This window comes from Hakea prostrata, chromosome 8 (assembly GCF_041222555.1).
Source record: "Hakea prostrata isolate BN-2017 chromosome 8, UWA_Hpros_2, whole genome shotgun sequence".
Lineage (NCBI taxonomy): Eukaryota > Viridiplantae > Streptophyta > Magnoliopsida > Proteales > Proteaceae > Hakea > Hakea prostrata.
In genome coordinates this window covers 52,667,699-52,687,081 of record NC_142607.1, presented here as the reverse complement: position 1 = coordinate 52,687,081, position 19,383 = coordinate 52,667,699, and the positions used below count along the sequence as shown (strand labels likewise).

The following is a 19,383-nucleotide window of genomic DNA, read 5'->3' as shown; positions in this document are numbered from 1 at the left end:
ATGGAGTTGTCAATACTTTAAGGCCTCCATTTGCAAGTTGCTAAATTCTTAAATTTCAAATCTAGCCCTCATAAATAAAATGGTAAAGAAGTAAATAGATACTCGAAAACTTGTATTCAATATGCATCCATACCCATTTAGAATAACTTACTTAATAAAATTACTATCCAATTATCATTCAAATCTAATTGAATCTGTCCAAAAATCGATAGGATATTATCCAAATCCGTTCGAATATAATAAAACGTGAATATGGTATTATCATTATTCGATCCGAATTCGGTCTATTTACAACCCTACCCCCAAGTTAAATTATCAACTCATAATATTGTTGTGGATAAAGCAATAAACTCAGGGGTATTTAGGCTTTAGTTATATATTCATAATTTAACCAAGAAAAGAAAAACTAAGAGAGTGTGTTATTTTGCAATTTCAAATGACATTTTGAGGTGCGTGTTCAAACTTTCGCATAATTCTAGGTGTCCATGCCTTTTAACAAATATCTTAAGGTTTTCCTCAAGCTATTATGGGAAAAAAAATAAAATAATTTTAAGAACACTCTAATATATTTGATTTAATGAGAAAAGACGCCGAGAGTAATAATGTAATTTAGTATCAAGGATAAATGAGTAACATAGAATTTCATTTGGGGTTATTTTGGAGTTTTTGAATGAATCAATAATACCATGTCACTTAATTAACGGAGCTTAATGACATCTGTACTTATTGGTAAAATCTAACAGATTAATAATTTCAAAAAGTACAGAAATAATTATGTTTATTCTAATAAAAATGTAAAATCTGTTCTCATGAAAGGCAGACATGTCATTTCAATTTTTTCCCCTTGAAATGGGCAGAGCTGTCATTTCATTTGTTCGCGTCCAGAGACCAGAATCCAGATCCGTTTCCCTTGTTGACTTTTTTGGTAAGGACCCGTTAATCTATCGAGAAGGACCTGTTACTGTAATTACAGTAAATAAAAATCATCTTTTGTTCTTCCTTCCCGCCCTGCAAAGTTATAAAACCTTTCATAATTTGATCTGCAAAAACTTGTGGAAGTTAGATTTTGCTGCGAATGGAACTGGTTCATTTAATCTCCCGACGTGTTGTCTTATAAGCGAAGAGCTGAAACCTTTTCTTCTCCATAGTATGGATGCCAAGGATATTCTCGGCTTGCCTAAAACCCCTTTCTCTGCATCTCAGGAGAAGAGACCTCGTCCACAGAAGGATTCTCAGAGAAAGCCTGATGGCATTTCTCGGGAGGTATTATTTTTGTTTTGTTGCGTTTTCTTACTGTTGCCTTGAATTGGTTGCTTCTTCTCTGATTTTAACTTTGTTAGGGTTCCCGAATTCTAGGTTTATGCGCTTACGGGTGGTTTGGCGCCGCTCATGCCTTCGATCGACGTTTCTCAATTGAAACGGCGTTCTCAGTCGGACAAAGAAAAGGCAAGACATTTTTAACGAGTTCCTTTCGAGCTTTGATTTAGGTTTTTACCTGTGTCGAGTATTCGTAAATTATGGTTTTTCAGTTACTAAGTCTATGGCTTTCTGGATGAGTTTTGAAACTTATGGTAGTTAGACCTTCGAAAATTACTGAAAATGCCTGCTCTAATGGTGGGGAAAATGAAGAAAACAATTTCGGAAATGTACAGTTGTGTGTCTTTTTCAAGCGGGGTACGGGAAATCTTCGGTGATCATGGAGCTCCCGTGGCTTAATCTTTCTATATTTATTTATTTTTTATTATTTGTCTGTTCGGTAGCCACAGTGGAAGGTTCTTCCAACTAACTTAGTGGTAACGTTTATTTTACTGTTATGCTGGCCAAAAGTATAGGGCATCCTAGGGACCTAGTCTTAGTTTATTTTTTACCGATTATATAATATATAATGGATGCACATTATCTGCTAGTCTAGCTGGTTGGAAACGGTTGAGGGTTCACTCTGTGGTATGTTGTGATTGGAACACCATTCAATCAGCTCTATTGGAGGTCATACATGATGTGGTGCCTGAGCAGTGATTTAACTTGCTGTGGCTGAAAATATTCTTGAAGATGTTCTTAATGCATACCTGGGAATAGCCTGCTGTGGTGGGTTTTCATAGAAGGGGAATTAGGAGAATAGGAAGAAGGAGAAGGGGGAGTGTAATTGCAAATGGAAAGGGGGGGAGGGGGGAAAGAGTGCTAATGAACACATCAGCCACACGAGTTCTCACAAACATAAACTCAAATCATATTTTCAAGTCTCCCTCTAATGATAAGGGGGAAGGGGGCAAAGGGTGCTCATGGACACATCAGCCATACAGGCTCTCACAAACATTAATTCAAATTGTATTTTCCAGTCTCTATCTAACGATGGTAGATTACATCGTCATATATATATAAAATTACATGATTACTGATGTGCTCAATTAACCTCATTACAGAACTCTGCACCTGTTGGAAATCTGATTCTGTGAGTTTCTTCACTGCAACTGGAGTACCATCTGATAATGTCCTTCTATACGCAGCTTCACATCCACCCTTCCCAATCAAATTCTTCTCTAAAAAATAGTTAGTATCCTTCTCAAGTTCAGTGATCTTGAACCAAACAGAGAATTATTGTGATGCAGCCGTGGTTTAAACTCCAGCTTTTCTACATCAAACCCAGCTTACCTTTCCTAAGCCAATGCCACCAGACTTAGAAACCCAATAGACTGGAGATAATCAGAATAGCCTAACAAGATCTTGCTTCGACCATCATTTGTGCAAGCCTTTACTTCGGTAAGTGGTTTTTTTTTTTTTTTTTGGGGGGGGGGGGCGCTAATATTTACTTTGATAAGTTGAAGAAAAAGGAATTGAAAGGACATAAGGGCATCTTGGTCATTAAAATGACTAAATTAATGGAAACCATTTAGCCATTACTGGTGTGTCCGTAGTTGGTCTGTTTTGGAAATAACAGGGGAGCAAATGCAAAATGTCACTTTTTCGTCAATTGAAAATTACCCTTGTTTTAGAGTTGGATCTGCAGACATGGTTTGATTGCAAGTTTGTTTCATTGTTTTCAGTTTTATATTTCATTTGGGGATCTCTTAATTTCTGTCTATTTATACATTGTAGTCCAACAATGGAGACACAGTTTTGAAATAGAAAATTTGATTGGGTTGCTATGTCTGTGTGGGTATATTTGTAATTCCCTCTTCCCCTGCAACTCTGATATCTCATCTCAGATTTCTCCCCTTCCCGAACTGGCCTACACAGAAGCCCATGGAGTAATAATTATTCTGATTCTTCACTTTATTATACTTTACTAATCTGTGACGATCAATGTCTCTCTGGCTTACACCCCCAAGTATTATTTAAAGCACCCTGATCATGGCAAATAAAGGCATGGAAGCTTCCTAATACCCTATAAGTCTAATGCAACAGGTATATTCTTTTGGCTAGGGAAATTCCTTTTTTCAGTAATCCAGAAAAAGTACATTTATTAGATGGTTCTTATCAGTATATGATATTGCTTTCTGCTGACATCTTTTATGGTTGCCTTCTGTTTGGGGCAGTCAAGGTTGATTTCCTAAGTTTCAGTGTTCGCATGAGATAGGCCTGAGTCTTGGCCATCATTTATACTTTCTTCCATGTGTGGTGGTGACATTTAGTGATATTTTTTTAGTTGAAAACTTGACGCTCTCGCCTGAAATTCCTTATTTTATCTGTACTTCTTTATTGTAACTCCTAAGAAAATTATAGTTTGTTCATGCAGATCACTTGGAGGTGGCTTCCTTTTACATCTTCAGCACGAGCTGATAACTTGCAACTTTATCATTGGGTAGTGGCATAACCTTTTGCAAAGCACCTATCTGATTGGTGGGAAGAGAGGAAAATGAGTGGGGGTGGGGGCGGGCAGGTTCAGTTTGCATGTTTGATTTAGTTTGTGACCTTGTGGCTTTATGTAGGTCAGAGTTGTCAATGATGTTCCACCATCCGGAGACTATTCATTTGCCAAGTATAACAAGGTTTCAGTTTTCTGTTCATTTGCATAATTTTCTCTTTAAAGCTTGGGAGGTTTGTTTTTCATAGCATGGATTCAGAATTATATCTTTTTTCTATCTGTAAATTGAACATATCATCTGTTTTAATTTTGCAGTCTGTCGACATTGTCAAGTACACTGATGAAGAATATGACAAGTATTTGACTGATCCTGTAGGTACAGCTTAAGTCTGCAACATTTTCTTGTTGGTAATTATTTGATCTTAAACCAACCAGTGCAGTTTACTCCTCCAAAAGATCAAGTGAAAAACTCACAAAATACCAGCATAATTAGGTGTGGTGAATGATGTCTTTAATAATAACTAGTTTTTACAAATTAGACACAAGGATGATGTCTTTGATAATAACTAGTTTTTACAAATCCACACTTTGTGTGTGATTTATTACTGTAAACTGAAAAATAACAAAGAACAGTTACCTGATTTATTGGATTTAGATTGTGGATCCGATCAATTTTGTTTTCTGAATGTTTCTTCATCTTTTGCGACAACCCAATTTGCAATTTTAATTAAATCAAGGCATTGATTTTTGGTACCAATTTCACACCTGTTCACCCTGTTCCCTGGATTTTGTTTTCTAGGTTAGCTAAACTTATGTTAGGATCTTGCCACATAATTTTATTATAAAATTAGAAATGCAGGGTAACAATTTAACTTAAATTATCGTACCCTATCTGTAGTTTTACCAGTGTCTAAATGATACTAGTGTGCCCAGTAAATTAATAAAGAGTGCAAAGGCTTTGAATTCCTGTTGGGGTGTAATGAGATCTCTAGAGCTTTGTCAAGCACGTATATCTGAAGGTATCATCTAGGATCGTTGGTTCCATTATGATGTCTAATTGTCATATGTCTATTGTTGACAATGGGACAAGTGTAAAAGACGCTGGTTTTCTGTGTCCTTGGCCTCTTCTCTGGAAATGTTAATGATCCTGTTGTATTTTACTATTATTTGGCAATGTCTTTTCTTCTGGTTAATCTGCTTATCACTGCAAATAACTGCAAGCATCACACTTCAAAGCTTTATTTAATTTGACTCTAGTCATTGAATATTTTAAATGTTGGTGCTTTTCTTATGGCTATTATCGTGGATTGATTTTCTTTCGTTGTAGCTATGGACCAAAGAAGAAACAGATCAACTATTTGACTTGTGTGAAAGGTTTGATCTACGTTTCGTTGTTATAGCCGACAGGGTCGCTTCCTCTCGAACTGTGGAAGAGTTGAAGGATCGTTATTATACTGGTAAATCTTTTTCTTAAATGATTATTTTGTGCTATCCATATTATTTTTTGAAGCACCATCATTATCCTGTACAAATAATCTTTTTATTACCGTTTCATCTTGATGATTGTTATGGTTCTTTTGATGCTGAGATTTACTGTTGATGAATAATGTTTCTAACTATCCTTGTTTTATTTTACAGTATCTCGAGAAATTCTGCTTGCTAGAGCTTCTTCTACTGCTGATGTTTCTGGACACCCGCTTGTTAAGGTGGAACAGGAACACCTGGTGTCCAAAATTAGTATTTCATTTTATTGCAATGGTCTTTTCATTTACTTTGTCCTGCTAAGCCACTGGAATATGAATGCTATTTCTATTGTTGTTTGTCATTTGGGGGCTTGATCTTTCTCTTTTAAATAGGAACCATACAATGTTGCGCAAGAAATTGAGCGCAAGCGTGCGCTGTCGATGGTTCTTTCTCAAACAAAGCAGCAAGAACGGAAGGACACCGAGGTATGGATTTGCTGTGTAATTTGGGATGATTGTATTCGTTTTTCTGAATGTTACAGACTGGTTTGTGCTTTTGATGCCTTGACATTTTATGGTAAAAAATTCATTTGAACCTGGGGGGACACCTCGGGCACTGATAGGCCCCTGGGAGCAGGCCACATGGAGGAAAGATATGCTTTAGGGGGTTACTGTAACCAACTTTTGTCGGTGGGTTATAAAAAGGGGGAAAATGTGGGGAGAAGGTATCAAATGTTTCTGAATGATGCTGGCAGCCTATGGCTGAGGGGCAGCAATGTTGCTGTAGGGGGTGACTGGCACCATTTTAACCAGATTTATATTTTTTGTCAAAGTGTTCATCTTTATTATTCCATTAATTCGATCTTAGTTCAGATAGGAGGTTCTTATGTAATTGGTATGAGAGCATGTCTGATCCAAGGGAAGGAAGATGGAGACTGGATTATCCATGTTTTCCTGGGAAGGGAGATAGTATTCTTTTGTTTTGAACATCAAATTGATTGCGAATATCAATTGGGTGTGGCTCTCCAACACCTGGAAGGTGATGCCTTGGATTGTGTCTACCAGAGAAAATGGCCAGAGTTTGATTGGGCAAGCTTCAAGGAAGCCTTACAATTCGATTTTGGTGAGGGGAAGACAACAGGTGAGTGTGGACTTGGAGCAGTGGAGTGAGTGGGTTGTTGCAGACCAAGCTCTCTCAAAATGAGAGGAGAAAAAACAAGTTATGTAACCCAATGTCTGGGTTAGACTTTCCAGGACCCTCTTTAATTAGAACAGCAATTAATGGGCTGTCCAAGGATTAGGATATAGTCTGTGGGTTGACAAGGAGATGTTTTTGAGATCGTGGGTTCCTATGGGTATCCTAGGGGAGGGTTTGGGTATGCTATGGGAAGGTTAAATTTATGGGATATCCTATGGAATGGCTTGGGTGGGAGAAAAGAACTATTGTTTATGTATCTTGGGTTGTGGCCTTGTGGGAATACCCAAAGATCCTAGGGAAATAAAGTAGGGTTAATGGGAAGAGAAGGGGATAATTTGAATTAATAGAGATAAGTTGAGATATTCCCCAAGGGGATTGGGGGGGGGGGGGAAGTTTAATCAAATAATTTGGAGAAATTAATGAATAATTTGAGAAGAGAAAAATCCCTAGGTGAGATGTATTAGGGTTTTATCAATTAAGGAAAAGGGTGGGACAGGTTTGGGAAGTCTATGGTTAAAGGAAAAGGAAGAGGAAACTTGCGGTTGAAAAAATTAGGCGAGGCTTGGATGGATCTTGCATGAAATCTCGAATCTTCTTCTTCTTGATCGTTCCTTTCTTTTCTTTCTTCTTTTTCTTCTTCTTCTTCTCTCTCTCTCTGTCTGAGAAGGTGGGGGTGCTGTTATAGGGGTAGGGGAGGTGTCCAGATGGGAGCAGAGTGGGTGGGAGGGGGCTAGGGATGCTGCTGCATGGTTCAGAAGGGGCTGGGAGGCTTGCACAAGGAGGAAGGAAAGGGAAGGGTTCTTGGTTGGATCGCCGGGTAGGGGAGGAACTATAGTTACTTGAAGATGGTGGCTGCTGCTGGAAATCGTTGAATGCTGCAGGAAGATGCAAGAAGCTTGAAGAAGGTGCTCAATCTTGAAGAAAAACCTCAACCGTGGCCTCCTCAAAATGGCCATCAATCCCTTGGGCTCAACACTCAAGTCTTGTATTTGATATTCAAACTTAAGACTTATAATGAAAGACGAGGCTATTTATAGCCTAGAAGTGGAGGGAAAGACTTGGACTGCAATAAAGAAACCTAACTTGACTCAACTAGGGAACTAACTCGACTAGGGTTTCCTTTCTAGGTTAGGAATCCCTTTACAAATAAATAACAGCCACATAAATAAAAGAACTTTAACTTAAAGTAAAGACCTAATTACCCTTGAAGAGTCTTACTTAAAAGAAAAACTATTAATGACATGGGAACTCAATTACTAACTCAATCTAAGAATTCAAAATATAATTGGACTCAAAAAATAAAGACAAAAATTCTGAAAATAAAATAATCATCTAATTAGGGCTGAAAATGACCAAGTTGTCCCTACAGGGGTTCAGCCAGTCCTGGTGATGCCATCTTGGTTTGGGCCGTCGTGCCCAAACTAGAGTTTCGGCAGAGGGGGTGCCCTTGTTCGCATCAACTAGAGTTTGAGATGGGGAGAAAATTGGGGGAAGAAGCACCAGAATGAGAGGCTAGCAAATGTGAAACTAAAAAGGAAGTAGGTGCAGTGGAGAAGAATTGAACTTCAGGATTGGGGATGGTAGATCTAGGGGAGAGAAGAATATTAAGGAAGGATGACGAGGTGAGGCTTGATGCAAAGGAAAGATGAGGAGGCGAAAGGGAATGGATAATGGGAGAAGCAAGGCCAGATCAAAGAGAACAACATCTGGGTGGCGAGGTTGTCAGTGAATCCACCATGGATGAAGGCGGAGGTGATAGAGGAGGACCGTGTCTGGTTGCGAAACTGAGAATGGAAGAAGTGAGTTGGGATGGTTGCGAAGCGAGTCCCTGATTCATGTAGTCCATTTCTCATTGATCACGATTCAAGGAAAGGTGGTTGCACTAGATTTGGTGGCAACGGTTGGGGAGAACATTAGGTTTTGGATTGTAGAGGTGAAGCTCAGATGGGAAAGGCAAGTTTGGATTGGTTGGGCTAGTTGATGTAGCCTAGCACATTAAAACATGAGAGTGGTACCGTGGCTCAATCATAAATAAAGAAGGAAATATAGAGGATGATGTTTCCCAAAGGATTGAAATAGGGTGAATGAAGTGGAGAGGCGCGTCCAGGGTCTTTTGTGATTGATGTATTTCTTTGAAGCTCAAAGGAAAATTCTATAGGACTGTATTTGTCCAACTACAATGTATGGCACAAAATGTTGGGCTGCAAAGAATCATCATATTGATAAAAGTAGTGTAGCACAAATGAAGATGCTAAGATGGATGAGTGGCAAAACTAAGAAGGATAAGGTAAGGAATGATCATATAAGAGTTGGTCTAGGAGAAGCTCTGGTAAGTGATACGCTATGAGAAGGTCGTTTGAGGTGGCACAATCACATTCAACAGAGACTTGTAAATGCCTCTGTACAGATAAATGCTTTAATCTAGACTGGAGGAATTAGATGAGCTAGGGATAGACTTAAGATAACCTTAAGAGAAGTGGTGAAAAGGGATATGAATAACTTAGGCCTTATATCTAGTATGGCCTCAAACAGAGCTGATTGGAAGGCAAGAATCCATGTAGCTGACCCCATTTAGTTGGGACAAGGCTTGTTGTATTAAAATAAGAGAGTGGGCCTTAAGGATTCCAGTTAAAGCACTTACCCTTAAGATGTTGCATCTGGCCCATTCAATAGAGGCCCGTAAGTGGACCTAAAAGAAAATACTAGGCCCAGCCCAGCAGATGGACTATGCAACATGCAGCCAGCTCAGAATTTAAACAGTCCATTTGTAAAGCTAAACGACCAATGGCATTTTCGGGAAGCTACTATTCTTGTTTCTTCTACCTTCAGCTTGACTATGGAAGGGGTGTGTCTTGCAGCAGCAATGAATGAAAGGATAGAAGAACTGCTAGAGAGAATCAGCAACGCCGTCGTTTTCCTGCAGATGCCAGCGATAGGGAAGTCAATGACTTGGGCTGCATCTGAATTTAGGTCATGCTGCCGTTTTGCACTAATCAACCCTCATTGTTCCTGGGAGCCATTTGAAGAAGGTAAGTGCTTTATACAGGCTTTTCCCCCCCCCCCCCCCCCCCCCCAAGTTGTGAAGGCTGCGTTAGGGGCTAAAGGAGGCACATCAATTTTTGAAACTAGAGACTTTACTTGATGATTGATGATATCGGTTTGAGATTTACACTAACACTATTACTTCCATCCATTTCTTAAAAGTGGTGCAGTGTCTTGAAAGCCCTCTTCTTCAATCTCTTTCTGCATTTGTTGCTTTAGATGCCAAATAAGCAAGGAAGTTTCTATTTTAGCATGCTGAATTGGCATAGTTGTGCAGCAAGCATGTGAAGAATAAGCTTCAGACTTCCCTCACTTGAGGACAGGGTGAACTTCAAAGGGGATGGTAATGATAGGCCCCTGGGAGCAGGCCACATAGATTAAAGATATGCTGTAGGGTGCTACCATAACCAACTGCTGTTAGTGGGTTATAAAAAGAGGGGAAGATGTGAGGAGAGGGTATTGACTGTTTATGAGTTTTTTGGGTAGCCTCTGGCTGAGTGGTTTGCTGTAGGGGGTGACTGGCACCATTGCAACCGGATTTATCTTTTTATTTTCTTGTCGAAGTGTTCCTCTTTATTATTCCAGTAATTCAATCTTTAGTTCAGATAGGATTTTCTTATCTGGCACGCTGCAATAAGCAACACATTTTATTGTTACATGAAAATGGAGGTGCATAGTAGTACATGAGATATGTAATGGGTGCAAACAAAGCTTGAAATGCCTCACTTTGTTCCTTTCTACCTTTTTCTTTTTCTTCTCATATATTTTTTGTATTTGTCTTTCATTTTCAGATTCTTGCTGAAGCAAAGCGAATAACTGAGTCGCGTATGCTTGAAAAGGTAACTTTTTGAACTAAATACCGGTTTGTCTGATTTTAGGGTTTGCTGGTGAGTGTGCATTGTGATTGCAATTTGCAAGAGAACTAACTGTTTTTGGTTGGCCATATTAGTTTGAAATTAATTGAATGTACTTAAATTTGATTTTAAAAAACTGGTTGCCAATTATGGTTGAGACTTAGAGATGAAGGAGATATTTCTTTTGGGTTTCAATTTGCATCTCAAACTTTTTGACACGCTTCTTACGTTCACATCACAAAAATAAAGATTGGCAATTGGCAAACAAGGGTTAGTCTTTGTGAAACAGGATACAGCATCTGTCTCTTTGTTAAATTTTGGCTCAGGACAAGTAGTGGAAGTGTGTTAAAATTGAGCTTAGAGTGGTAAAATTCTATTTCATAATACCACCAGATTATATAATACAGTGGAATTGCAATCTTGTAGTTGTGAAACTTTATACTTGCTTTTGATCCTTTCCATGCTTACTTTACGCTGAAATATGACAGATGAGATGGTTATGGGGTCATCTTTCACATTGATCTGCAAATAACCATTCAAAATCTGCTACATATCAGAGGAATGTAACCCTTTTATACAAGGCGTCCTTCCATGCTGCAAGGTGTTACCTCACGTGTTATATTAATGCTTTTGGTACAATGATTTTAACAATGTTCTCAGTGATATTGGTTGATGCTACTTGAACTGTTCATGTTTTATTTAGCATTTTGTGGATAGAAGTTATTCATTGATATTGTTGTCTACAACAATGACAAGAAGCCTTTTCCCAACTAAATGGGGTCTGCTACATGGATTATTGCCTTCCAATCAGCTCAGTTTAAGGCCATACTATATGTAAGGCCTAAGCATATCATTTCTCAGCACTTCTCTTAAGTTCATCTTAGGTCTGCCCCTAGCTCTTCTAATTCCTTCAATCTGGATTAAATCACTTCTCCGTGTAGGGGTATTTACTGGCCTCCGTTGAACGTGACCGTGCCACCTCAAACGACTTTCTCGTAGCTTATCGCATATCAAAGCTACTCTTAGACCAGCTCTAAATATGATCATTCCTTATCTTATTCCTTCCTAATTTTGCCACTCTTCCATCTTAGCATCCTCATTTCAGTCACACTGAGTTTATCTCATTTCATTCATTGATAATGTCGTCTATTCATGACCAAATCTAATTATTGGTGTCCAAAGTTATTATATAATCAACTATACTTTTTTGTTAAAGGCATATTTGTGAGATCTCACTTTGGTTTAATATGGTGCTAGCAGGAATTATGGAGTTATTTGATTCATATAAGGTTAAAGGCAAAGAAAAGGACAGTTAGTGCTGATACTAGATTGTTATAAGCTTCTTAATTTTTGATGAATGACTTGAATCTTGTAAAGTTTCATGGTGATTTTTGTTCGTGGGATGTGGAAATCTGTTTATATATTCAGTTTCTTTTCTTTGTATTTAGGTTTTAAAAGTCTTGGAACCTAAACCAAACTATCCTAAATGCCAATATCCTAATTTGGATGGAAATTGTAGGGGTTATTTACGTATCTTCTTATTAACTAATAATGATGGAAATAGGACTTGGGTTTAATATGGTATCTTCTTATTCTTACTTCTCTTCCACCACCCCCGGCCCCCCTTACTCTTGCTTGCTCACTTTGACTTGTGGATAATTGCTTATTTTGGTTTTTATTGTTCTTGTAGGAAGCTGAAGAAGCTGAGTTGCAGGTGATACCCACTGTTGATGCAGAAAATTCGGAAAGGGCTCCTATTGATGTTGAATCTGTGTCACCATCTTCCAACAATCAACTTCCAGCTGCAACTGCTGCACCTACAACAGCGACTGATTCTACTCCTGCTTCTCTTCGCATGGTTAGCCTGGAAGTTGTTGTGTAGTTATAGTATTCATTAAATCACTAAAGCCGAAGTTTTAGTGTTTGGTTTTCCCTGTTTAGCTACATTTTAATCAATTATTTATTCAGTGCCAAATCTTGAGCTGGATGTTTTTCCACTTAGAAGATTTATTAATTTAAATATTACTATTGCATCTCTTCTTTCTTTTACATGTCTAGCTGATGTGGAAAATTTACAGCTTCGTGTATTCTTGAGAACAAATGTGCTTGACCAACTGGTTCAAGCTGCAAGCTCATCTGCTGGACTTCGAACAATCAAGAGAGTTGAGCAGACTTTACAAGATCTCGGGGTTTGTCTTGTCTGCCTTTCAAACTGTATATTTTACCTCATTATTGCATATTTCTGTCATTCAGGGGGTTATTTGCATATAAAGGCATTAGTATATCCATGCATCCTTTTCTGTGTTAATGTGTGGTTTGGCTGTTCTTTGCTTGTTTCTGGTTTTGCCAAAACTATCTGAGTTTTCAGTGCATTGAATTTGTTATAGCTGTGGGCAGACCTATGGTATTTTATATGATGATATATGGTGATTAAACTTTTCAAACTTATTGAGGGCTTGATCCTTTGGATTGTACATCCTGTCTAGTAGGCTGGATGTGTGGAAACATAACCCTGTGGCCACCCGCCTGGTTATTCATTAGTGGACCATTTCAATAGTTTAGGTCCTCAGTGGGTTTGGACGAATAGATTCCTTGGGTTTACTGAGATCAAGCAGACCAAATAAGGTGCTCTCATATCATTACAAAATCTGGTAGTTGGGCCCCCTTCAGATGTTTGTACCTGGGATTTTGTCCCTTCCATTTGTGTTTCTTGAGAAAGATGCACAAACTTGAAATAGTGAAGTACCCAATGACAATGAAGTTCTTATATGGTAGTCTTCTGCAGATTGAACATGAATGCCAATGTTTTCTAGGTGGTATTGATTTATCTTGATAGAGGAAAGGGAATGTCCTTAACCAATACAAAGGGCAGAAGTACATAACTTATTGGGCTGATAACATTTATATTCCTTTACTTGGGTACTTAGTGGAGGTGGAGAAGAGAAGAGGGGGTGCGGAGCAGAGAGATGCCAGAGGAGGCTGTGGAGTAGAGGGCTGCTAGCTGATGGAGGGGAGGGGACAGCGGGTAATTTAGGGATTATGCATTAGGAGAAAGAGAAATTGAAGCTGGTTTTCTACAATCAGAAAAGCTGCTTGAGGTAGGGGAGTTTGTGTACATATAGGGCAGCTATAGGTGAGTGATTCTGGTTATTTTTTGGGTGCATTTGTGGGACATTAGTAATCTAGATGATCTTTTGTAAATGGACATCCAGACTTGCATTATTAGCAGACCACATATCTAGTCTGTCAGCGCATGTTTGTCAGAGACTTGAGGAAACACCTTTAGCCTTCTTGTATCAATTTTATGTGGTGTGATTTTAAAATTCACATGGTGGGGTATTGGAAACTGGATTTTAAGGGCTTCTTGATTGGGATGCCAGTTGTCATAACCATGGTAGAAGATCTCACTCTTGAGCGAGATCTTGCCTCCTAAAAAAACCGAGATCTCAACCATCTCGGCAAGATCCCGGTCGAGATATACAAATTTTTGGCGTCAACTTGGTGGCCCATTTTGGTGGATTTTAGGATCCCAGTTGGGTAGAAACTTGGTATTTAGAATATTTAAGGCATTTTAAACACATTGGTGGCCTTGGATTTGTCAAAAAACAACCCTATGTATGATTTCTTAGTCTACCCATAGTGTGAAACTGAAATGTTGTAGGATTAGGGAATGCAAGGTTATACAACATGTAATATAGAACCTTTAAGGTATATAAATGAAAAGCAAGTGCATCAAATGCATCAAGCAACCTTAATGTTATCAAAATTCCATCCATATGAGTATCACAATCTCAATTTTCAAGAATAGAATAATAAAATTATATAACCGTTAGAAGTTCTATATAAGTCATTAAATCATAAGTTTATAAAACAAGTAGAGAATGATTGATCTTCCTTCGATGTTGTAGATGTGCTAAGAGTAGTTGCAAGTGAAAATTCAGCGGAAATCCACAAAAAAAAAGGGCAAAAATTGAGAGTTCCAGCGAGATCCAGGGCGAGATATGGTGAGATCTCGAGCGAGATATCTCAACTCTCTACTCTCGACCTCCATCTCGTCTCGCCTATCTCAAAAAACGAGATATCTCGCGAGATCTCCCACCTTGGTCATTACTATTCCCCTGATGAGCTTGCTTATTATACGTGCTCTGGGGAACTTCTGATTAGAATCGCATAAAATATAAGGGTATTTTTTACATATTTGTCAAGGTATCACAAAATTATGAAGGGAGTCATTTGAATATTTGTCAATGTGACACCTAGGTGACTGCTTAAACATCTGAGGGCCTTGACAACTAGTGTCAGCTCAATCACACAGGCTTGTGTTTTGATTTACTTGTTGGTATCACCTTGACTGCAGGCCCTCTTCAACGCCTTGGGTTCGCTAGAAGCCATGACAACAACGATCATTGTGCGTGTCATATTATTATTATTATTGTAGTGTCTTAGCATTATGGTGCTTTCAGTTCAGAAGTACTCTATTCATAATCAGGTGTATGTGTAATTGTTGGTTGAATGTGTGACTCCTTATCTGCATTGACAAATAATTTTTTCTGTCATATGCTGAACAAATCTGTTCTTAAATCAGATCACATTTCTTTTACAGGTTAATGTGAAATAGTTGCTTCTGTCATATGCTGAACATTTCTGTTCTTAAATCAGTTCACATTTCTTTTACAGGTTAATATAAAACCAAAAATTCCGACAAAAGCTGTTTGTGCAGAGCATCTTGAGTTAAGGAAAGAAATACTGACTCTCCTTAATCTCCAGAAACAGGTACCTTTTGTATGAGGTTTAGACTCATAACCGCCTTTTCTCTTTTCCCTCTTTAAATTGGCTTTATCCCTTTTGTATCCATGTTAGCTGATGTGCCATTGAAGTTTTCATTTACGCTTCTGTGGCCTGACATGTCCTCCTTTCAGCCCCTGAGTTGGGGGAGGGGAATTTGGGTTGAAGAGCTTTGTCAAGATTTCCTTGGTTGCTGTGTGTTATCCCAACCGCTTGAGCTATTAGCTTAAGCTCTACCAGCCAGGCTCTTCTCCCTGTGACTTTTGGACTTTAGTACTAATTTGTTGTACTTTATGGTCTTAAGCCTTTCTAACTCTTAACCCACCCCTTCTAAAACAAGGGCGTACCCTGTCGTGAGGCTTCCTTACTGCTAATGGAGACCTTAGGAATAGGCTGCTAATGAGGGGCTGTGATAGAAAGAGCACTGGAAGCAGGAAGAAAATACACAATCTAATTCTTAAATAACGTTCAACTATCTCAATCCACTCTTGTAATAGCTTGGTTGCAAGCATGTATTTAAAGAGGGGAAAGCAAAAATACATATCCTAGTTGCAGTATGAAACTTAGAAACAAAGTGCAACCCAAAGTCTGACTCTTAACTTACTTCCGAGTAGGAAAATTATGACAATTAAAAGACTGAAAATGAAATACTAAATTAAATAATTCCAGCCCTTCTTCCCTTGTTTCATGGGGAAGCTGTTTCCGGAATTGAGGCCATGACAACAGGTCCCAATGGTCATCCTTGACATTGTGCTGGGTTCCCCAAGGTTTTTCATCAGTGTATATTATTTTCATCAACTGAAATATAGATAATTGGAAAAGGACTATAAAGTAAAATATACTACATATTAGAAAGCATTCTAATGGTGTGTTTGGTTTTTCTACTGTATTCAACTTACTAGTAAAATGAAGCTTCTTTAGAAAAGTTTTCTAATGTCCAGATTAGGATCTGAATCTTTCATTTTAAGAATGTAACTCGTTTACCATAAACCATTTCTGTGAACCATAAACCTTCTGTTCTCAGATGCTTGCAACTTCTAAATGTTAGCTGCTTTTGTAGTTCTAATGCTGGATTATGCTACTTTTGTCTTGTATCCCTTTGACCTGTTCTTATCATAAGGAAGTGTTGCAGTCTTTTGGGTCCTATTGCTGCTATTCTGAGAAATCAATTTAGTCCGTATTAGATCTCTTGATCCATGTCTGTAAGCTGGAGGTTTTCTTACTGTCATTGGTTTTTGTTGGTTCAGTTTTTGTGGAAGTATTGAGGGTTCTGTTTTTTGTTGAAGTATCTATCACTAATCCTTGGAGCCCTTGTATGGTAAAGGCTATTGGTATGTTGGTGACATAAACCCTCTACACACATTAATAATATTATTTTGACCTATCCACCCTGACTTCCACAGACACATCCCCCCAAAAAAGTGGGCGGTCGGGCCAACTGGCCTTAGCTGACATGAGAGACATTCTTTGTACCAAATGGAGATAAATTATGAACCAAGATTGATGTAGCCAAGAGCAAACCCCTTATGCATGGATGTGATCATTGTACCTAACCAGCCAGTTTTCTGGAGCTGGAATCTTTTGTTATAGAATGAATCTGGCAATTTCTGAGTGGAGCAGTAGCAAAAAGAAATTTTGAGTATTTTTGTTTGTCTATTAGTAGATATGCATTTAACATGCTTGTTCTTTTGCTTTTTTAATGCCTTGCAATATGGAGTGGAAGATGTAGACTATAATGTGGATCCACTTTTATGTCATGCTTTATTCCTTATATCTGCTTTGCTGTTTGTTGATGACTTTTATATGTTTGATGATAATCAGTTGCAAAATAAAGAGGCAGAAGCTTCATCACTACGTGAGAACTCTTACACTGAGATACCAAGTACTCCCAAGGTAAGACATGAAGGTGCTGCTGGTACGATAGTATGAATGCATACATGTTGCATGCCTTTGCATAACTTTGTTGCTTTAGTTGAGATGTTGCCTGCTTTTTTTTGCACAAGTACGGTTTCTTGACATTTTGATTGTGTGAGCAGCGTACACATCGTGGTCTGGACCAGGATCGACCCTTCATTCCTGATCCTCTTAGTTTTGGAGGTAACTGAGTTTATAATGTCTAATGAGTGTCTGAATGTAGCCTTTTGTAACTGTCTGATCGAGTTCCATGTTCTTCTCTGTTGTGTTTCAGGGGAAAGAATTGGCAAGCGTGACAACAAGCGCAAGGTAGTTACCTATTTGCCTTTCCTTTTTAATTTTCCACTTTAGTTCTTTGTTTTTTCATGGAATGTGGTGAACCATTTCGTTCAAATCACTATTTTTCTAGGCTCCTGGGAGATTTTCAGAAGCACCCCCATCACCACCACAATCTAAGAGGCCACGAAAGTTCAAGACTTCTGATGGATAACTTTGGAGGTGCATAACTATGAACACCTGGGAAAAGATAAAAGTTGGTTATTATGGTAGTTGTTTAGGCATTTTATGCCTCAAGTTTCATCCTGAGCCGTGTACATTTTTAATGCTCTTCTGAATGCAGAATCCAGGTTGGATAAAGCCTGTCTACGTCTATTATGATGGATAAGCAATTTCGATTGATCCATGTGCTTACAGTGAAATGGCAGAACATGGAAGTTTCATGGTACACAAAGTGTTGATGTATAATGCTTGGTTGTAGAGTGGCTAATGTGAATTTAAGCTTTCTTAGGTGCATGAGAGAAGCCTTTGTTTTGATTCTGCAACAGTATCTAATCTTCTTAGGCGACTTAATTGTCTGACCAAGTGAGCTATGGTTGTACATGTGTAAATTTCGGGAAGTTCCTTTTGCTGAAACATTTAAACATTTAGATGCAAAGGTATCCACAGCTTGCACCCTGGTTGCATTGGTGCGCCATCAAGGTCACCTGGTCAAGCGTCTGTAATTCCCCCTTTAACCAGCTGCAGTAGCTATTACATAGCTCTGAAGCTTTTTATCAATTTCGACTGACATTTTAGTCATGTGATATGTTTGATGCAATAATCCTTGAGAATTGCCGACTTACATGGAATGCTCTCACAATCTCTTCCTGAAGACTCCAATTACTTCTTTATCTTGAAGCTACCACTTTACTTCAAGCGTTGCCCACTTTAAGTAACACACTCCACTCTTCAACTCTCTTGGACGTTGAACGATATTATTGCTGTGGAGGTGATTATACAAATTCTCCTCACCAGAAGTTCGTGAGCCAGGCAGGCAAGAATTCATGACCAGAATATCAATGCATGGTATAATTTGGATTGATGATAATTTTTCTTTTTGGTAATTGGACTGATGATATTTGTAGCAAAGTTCATTGCAGGAATATGAAATGACATTTACGCGTTGGAGCACACAGATAAGTGCAATACTAGAGGGTTGAATGAGGAATTCTGCCGAACCCAGGCTATTTAAGAGACTTCTCATGCGAATAAGCTAAGATACACAAAAACATACAGTGATGAGCAATGGCACCCCCGCAAATAAGCTAATGAGGTCTTCATGGTTCTTCACCTCAACATGTTCTGGCCAATTGAATAATCAACCCAGAATTTCTTAACGGCAAAATTCAGTTGCCAAAATAAACTTGAGAATATGATCGTCATCTACCTGTTGGGAATTCAGCTTTCCATAACCTGCATTGACATTAACATTAAGTCTGAAGTTATTTTTGGGGAATATGAAAGTCCTAAATGTTTCATCAAAAGGGTGCTATAACTGTAACCTCTTTTGTTCAATGTTAAAGACTCTTCAGGCCTTGTATTGAACAAAACTTTCTCCAGATTGGGTAGCCTGGTCACCCCAGAACTTTCTACGCTCGATTACAGCTTTGGTTCGTAAAGCTCTACAATCTATCAATTAAGCCATCAGTTCAAAATTCTACATCACAGCATATTTTGCATGCCATGTAAGCTTGAAATCCTTTTCCAATGGAAATCTTCGCCACACAAACTTACAAATTCAGCATTAGCCCTGTGAACTATCAACGCAAGCACTAACCCCATCAGCATAGCACCACCAAAGGCCTAGTATAATCCACAGAAGCCGGAAGTGACCCTACGCCCAGGCTGAAGAACACACAACTATCCAATGTGAGAAACAAAGGACCAGAGGAGATTCGAACTTGGGACATAGGGGCTACCAAACCACTTAAAGAGTAAACTTGGGACCACTAGACCACCACCTCTGGTGGTGAACTTAAAAAGGGTTAGTGTCATTGAAATTTAACT

The 19,383-nt window shown here is 38.6% G+C and overlaps 1 protein-coding gene across 1 annotated transcript; it reads left to right on the top strand.

The window, feature by feature from the left end:
* Positions 1-954: 954 nt before the first annotated feature.
* LOC149008564 (myb-like transcription factor family protein) lies at positions 955-19,053 on the top strand. Its single transcript, XM_089167584.1, has 17 exons — positions 955-1,263; positions 1,357-1,446; positions 3,734-3,799; positions 3,927-3,986; positions 4,118-4,174; positions 5,130-5,259; positions 5,441-5,508; positions 5,659-5,751; positions 10,297-10,344; positions 12,050-12,217; positions 12,438-12,548; positions 15,037-15,132; positions 16,966-17,037; positions 17,181-17,241; positions 17,333-17,367; positions 17,468-17,556; positions 17,678-19,053. Exons 1-16 carry the CDS (start codon positions 1,150-1,152, stop codon positions 17,546-17,548), a joined length of 1,350 nt encoding a protein of 449 aa, XP_089023710.1. The 5' UTR covers positions 955-1,149; the 3' UTR covers positions 17,549-17,556; positions 17,678-19,053.
* Positions 19,054-19,383: the final 330 nt, after the last annotated feature.

Excerpts from the sequence above, each read along its gene's own strand:
- LOC149008564 (XM_089167584.1), top strand. The coding sequence starts at position 1,150 with ATGGATGCCAAGGATATTCTCGGCTTGCCTAAAACCCCTTTCTCTGCA. Across the intron at positions 3,800-3,926 it reads ACTTGCAACTTTATCATTGG|GTCAGAGTTGTCAATGATGT; the intron begins GTAGTGGCATAA and ends GGCTTTATGTAG. Across the intron at positions 12,549-15,036 it reads AGACTTTACAAGATCTCGGG|GTTAATATAAAACCAAAAAT; the intron begins GTTTGTCTTGTC and ends TTTCTTTTACAG.